General features: G+C 33.9%; 1 protein-coding gene across 1 annotated transcript in view; it reads right to left on the reverse strand.

The window, feature by feature from the left end:
• Positions 1 to 2,391: 2,391 nt before the first annotated feature.
• Positions 2,392 to 5,485, reverse strand: part of NXPE2 (neurexophilin and PC-esterase domain family member 2) — a 23,849-nt gene continuing 20,755 nt past the window's right edge. Inside the window, 3 exon segments of the mRNA XM_011365422.1 lie at positions 2,392 to 2,945; positions 3,327 to 3,462; positions 3,465 to 3,543. Coding sequence (XP_011363724.1) covers positions 2,392 to 2,945; positions 3,327 to 3,462; positions 3,465 to 3,543 — 769 coding nt within the window.

The raw sequence follows: 5,485 nt of genomic DNA on the forward strand, positions 1-5,485 counted from the left end.
TTATTTTTTCCTATTGTTTTCTATTCTCTATTTCATTTATCTCTGCTCTAATCTTTATTCTTTCCTTCATTCTGCTGACTTTGGATTTAATTTGTTTTTCTTTTTCTAGTTCCTTTGGGTGTAAAGTTAGGATATTTATTGAAAAACTTTATTCTTTTTAATGTAAGCATTTACCACTATAAACTTCCCTCTTAGTATTGCTTTTACTGTATTCCCTAAGTTTTGATATGTTGTGTTTTTGTTTTAATTTGTCTCCAACTATGTGATTTCTTCTTTAACCCATTGATTATTTAAGAGTACATTGTTTAATTCTCACATATTTGTGAATTTTCCTGTTTACCTTCTACTATTTATTTCTAGTTTCATTCTATTGTGTAAACCTACAATTTTGATAGAGGCTTAATAATAAAAATCAAGAGCATTTCTGCCATTTCAAATGGCTTGCTCAAGTCTTATATATTAGCGATAGAGTCAATATCTGCAATAACCTGGAGATATCACTTCAAAGCCAAAACTTTGTGCAACATATAGATACCAGGATTTCTTAAAAAAGACGAAATCAGAAGTAAATGGCTTAAAAGTCAAGAGTTTGATACTTAGTAACATTTCATGATTATTTTTGCTCACCATAAACATTTATAAAATATCACCAGGCTTAATGTTTAAACCCATCCAAATACAACAAAACATTAAACAATACTCCCAGAGCCAAATGCACGCAAATATAGTGCTGTTCCTAAGTGTCACTAGCCATATGTGGCTATTGAACACTTATAATGCTGATTAGTGCAACCAAAGAACTGATTTTTAATGTAATTTAATTTGAATTTAAACAGCCACTTGTGACTAATGACTATTATATTGTACAGTGCAGCTCTAGAACAAGAGAAGTAATTGACCCTCATTATTCTAAGCTGATTGACCACATTTAAGCTGAGATATTCAATTTGTGACAGTGAGCGATGGAGTAAAAGGTATATTGTAGAGTGATGTAAACAAACTTCAGTGCATTCGGAGAAGAGTAATACTAAGAAAACTACAAACTTTACCATGTTAAAACTAAGGTAAAGGAATTTGAGGCAGACTTGGTGGGAAAATGATAACTCATGTAAGCACTTCAATGGTTGGAAAAATAATTATATTTATTTTGTACATTTTCTATAAGAAAAATTAGAATGACAGAGTAGCTTGATACAAGAGATTTCTAATATATGTTTCTTCATTTAGAGAAGCTCAGTCCTGAACTGTATGACCTGGCTTTTGTACTGATGTTATAGTATTATAATTTCACTTCCTCTCACTAAGAAACACATTCTAAACAAGGGAATTCTTTTTGAGTAACAATATTTCCACTCGTGTGACCACACGCATATTAATGGAAAGGGCGGATACTTTTATTCTGAGAGAAAGATTTAGAGACAAAGCTTATAAAGTCATCTGAGGTCCTCTGGAGGAAATCTCACCTCATACTTTAAGGATCAGCAAGAAATCAGGGTTTCAGAGTCTGCATTGACATAATACTTAGTTGGTTTCTCTCAATAAGCTTGCGAGTTTTGGACTATGATCCTCTATTCCTACTAGAATCTAGAGAACAAATTCCAAATAATTTCTCAAGCAAAAAGGCTGCTATTATGATTCCACTAAGTTTTCTTTAACAGATTGCATTTTCTCTGAATTTGAATCATTTAGACTACTCCTTTCTGGGCTGTACATTTCTTAAGATTAAATTATGAGTGATATTGTTTTGCTCTTCTGTCATCATACTCAGCACTGGAGACATTCCTTTAAATTTGGTTTCCTCTTCATAGTAACATTATTCACAATAGCCAAAAGATGAAAACAATCAAAGTGCCCATCAACAGATGAATGGATAAACAAAATGTGTTATATATATGTAACGGAATGTTATTCAGTCTTAAAAGGAAGGATGTTCTGATACATGCTACGACACGGCTAAACCGTAAAAACATTATGCTAAGTGAAATAAGCCAATACAAAGGACAAATACTACATAATTTCACTTGGATGAATTACTTAGAATAGTCTAATTCATAGAAACAGGAAGTAGAATAGTGGTTGTCAGGGGCTGGGGGAAGGGAGAAAGGAGAGTTATTGTTTAATGGGTACGAAGTTTTTCTTTGGGATGATGAAAATGTTCTGAGTATAGATTGTGGTGATGATTACACAACATTGTAAAAGTACATAATGCCACTGAATTATACACTTAACATGGTTTAAATGGCAATTTTTATGTTATGCATATTTTCTAGAATAAATTTATTTTTGAAATTTTATTTCCTCCTTCCTTGGATTGTATTAAACTATCCTTGCAGTATAAGTGAGGTCATCTATAGAGAATGGCTAGTGTTGTTTTTCTGTATTTTCCCTCTATCAAATATAGTTTAAAAACATGTTAATCTGATTACCAATCACATATTCAGGTGGATGGGCGTTATCAGTGCCAAATGCAATAATCATGCCCCACGCATCAATAATACCCACAGTAAGATCCATGAAACTATCTCTCATAATAAGATTCTGTATATGGTCCTGAAAGTCACTAAACATCTCTGCATTTAGATACATCTTCCTGGTGTTTTCGGTTTTAAGGATCATCTTGGTTTCTGGGCTTCGCAAGAACAGACATTCTATGGCCATTTGAACACTGATGGCCCTACAGATGAAAATGCTGTTGGACAAGGGTCTAAAGTGCTGGCCAAGGGTAATGATAATGACTGTATCACTGTCTTCTGCTACTTGATCAATTTCCTGTGGGATGTAGTTTTCATCTTTCATGGAGAACAGATTTGTGGTAATAAATGGAGGGCTATGCTTTTCTCACTGAATAAAAATATGTCTTTCAGCATCCAGAAGCACATGTATTTTAAAGATGCCAGTTCTATGATCAAAATATCTTAAGGTTGATGGAAAACAAAATGATAAATCTTTTAACAAAAGGAAAACAATGATGTAATTTCAAAATTCATTTATAAAATTTATAAAATTTATAAACATTTATAAAATTCTAACCAATATCACTTCTAACTATAATAATATTGCTATCTATGGGAATTAGAGAACTTCACCAGATGCATTAAAATCTTAACAAAATTTTGAATTTTTTATTAGAATATAGAAAGAAGGAAAATGTTAATATGTTTAGTTTAAAAAAAAATTAATTATATACTAAAAGCCCAAACCCAAATGCTTGGCAAATCAAAAAATAATAATAAAACAAACATCAGGAAAAAAAGTAAAGAATCCTAATTATTATCAAAATAACCTCAAAAGTCAACTATAATTTCAAAATAAAATAACATACATACTTTTCAGAACTTTATGTAAATAGTTAATCCACTGATGCAGTGTTGAATCTCCCATGAGATAAATAAGTTTTCTCTTTAAGCAGTCATTTATATTTTTTGTTTCATTTAACTCGATCTGTTTGCAAAATGCGATAATCTACCTTTTTTTTTTTTTACAGTATAACCACTGGGAAAATGTGTCTTCATTCCAATCTGACATTTTTTTTCTACGTTCTGACTCTGGCAATAGAATTTCCATAGTAAGCAATTTTTATTACACAGATAACTTCAGAAACACCTTCTTCATTTTCCCCTTCTTTTCTCTTTTTTTCCACCACCTTTCACTATTTCTGCCCTCCCTTCTTCCACAAAATTTTTATTTTACAAGATCATGTTAAAGAGAGAAATTAAAAGTTTTCCCTGAATAGTTTTTCCTGGGGTGGGGATAGGTTTTTCTCTTGCACATTTGCAAAGTTTTCCTGGGTTTCTTCTTGTCCCCAAGACCACTTGACTATGAAACAGCCAGCTCAATCAAGAGGAAAAGTGTGGCTCTGCAGCCCAGCTGAATATTATACTCTCGACATTGGCTTTGCTAAATTGTAAATATCCTCCTCCCCAAACTACTTATCCATGAAAAAAACTTGAACACATTTATGAAATGATAGTCACACGTATTTCATTTTGTATGTACATGAACCATGTTCCCTGGTTAATCTTAAAACCCTTTAAATGCTTTATCGTTGTGCCCAGAATTGAACGTAATATTTTCAGTGTGGTCTGATTAGTGCAGAAAAAGGGAGGATCATTACCTCCTTATTCTGAATATTCCACTATGAAAGTAGCCTAAGCTGTATTCACTGACTCATATCAAGCTTTCACCTACGTAAAACTCATGACATTTTTATATTTGTGCCACTTAAAAACCACATCTTCTTTGTCATCTACCTAGATTATTAGGATTTGGGGTATAAGTTTAGGAACTTAAACTTTCGCATATTGAATTATATCAGGTTTATAAATGGCTCTGAAAAATAACAGCCTAGAACTATCTTTTAAGAAACCTCCTGACTTTACTAGAAATTACTGTCCAGACAAGAGAAAAACCAGAGATATTGAGCAGACTCAAGTTGCCTCAAGAATCTGTGTACTCTCTTTGGTGTAAAAGTTGGGCATGGATGATAATTGCCATGGCAGAAAAGGGAAGCTTTAGGTATGGGTTCATTATTTATATCTATGTTCTCCACAAGGTTTTGCAAAGTTCTTTGCCTACAGTAGGTCCTCAATAAACATTTGCCGAACGCATTAAAGAAGGACAATGAGTTAATGTATGCCCTGTTCATTGTTATAACAGAAGTCATTTGCTTTTCTGAAATTCGTTTTCATTCCAGTAGAGCAGAAACATCACTTTTATGAGTAAGATGGCTTTGCATTTACCACTGAAGGTCATGTGATAAAATTGAAAAAAAAAATCCACAGAAATTGCTAATTTATAGAACTCCAACTGAGATGGCTCGGCTGAAAGACAGATTAGAAACCACCAAAGAAATTTCCCAACTCTATTGTTCATCTGAACATTTCATATAGCTCCAGTACTGTTTATTGGTTTTTCAGGAATAAATCTCAAGTTTAAATGCAAATAACCTGTACATTTTAAGAGAAGGCAATTGAACTTAAGGATTGCCTAGACTTTTATATCTGATTCAGGGTGAAAACTGGTTTAAATTGATATGAAAATAATTTCCAAGAAGAAAATCTCTTCTGTAAAACCCAAAGTGATTGATACTATTTGTCCCAGGGAGGAGAGATCAAAATGGTTAATCTCAAAAAAATATCTCGAGGAGAAAAAAAATGGTGTAGATGATAGAGGCTCTGTTCATCCCTCTGGCAACCAAATCAAAGTTGTGACAGAAACAAGGAGCAGCAGCAAGGAAAAATTGCCTGGGATCTAGATGAACAAGCCATACAACTACGAAGAAATCCAAGAAAGCACCCTGCAACAGCAGAAGGCAGGATGGGGCGAGGACACGGGGCTGCCCAGTCCCAAGCAGCTAAGTGAGACAGAGGCTGTGGCAGCGGCAGCGGCAGAAACCTCTTAAAGGGGCCGCACCTGCGAGCGGATTTTCACGGTGACGGACATGTTCACTCTGAGCACCAGTGCCCAGTCGGCTGCGCAGGGGGCA

Source organism: Pteropus vampyrus, unplaced genomic scaffold (genome assembly GCF_000151845.1).
Source record: "Pteropus vampyrus isolate Shadow unplaced genomic scaffold, Pvam_2.0 Scaffold110, whole genome shotgun sequence".
In the NCBI taxonomy this organism is placed as follows: domain Eukaryota; kingdom Metazoa; phylum Chordata; class Mammalia; order Chiroptera; family Pteropodidae; genus Pteropus; species Pteropus vampyrus.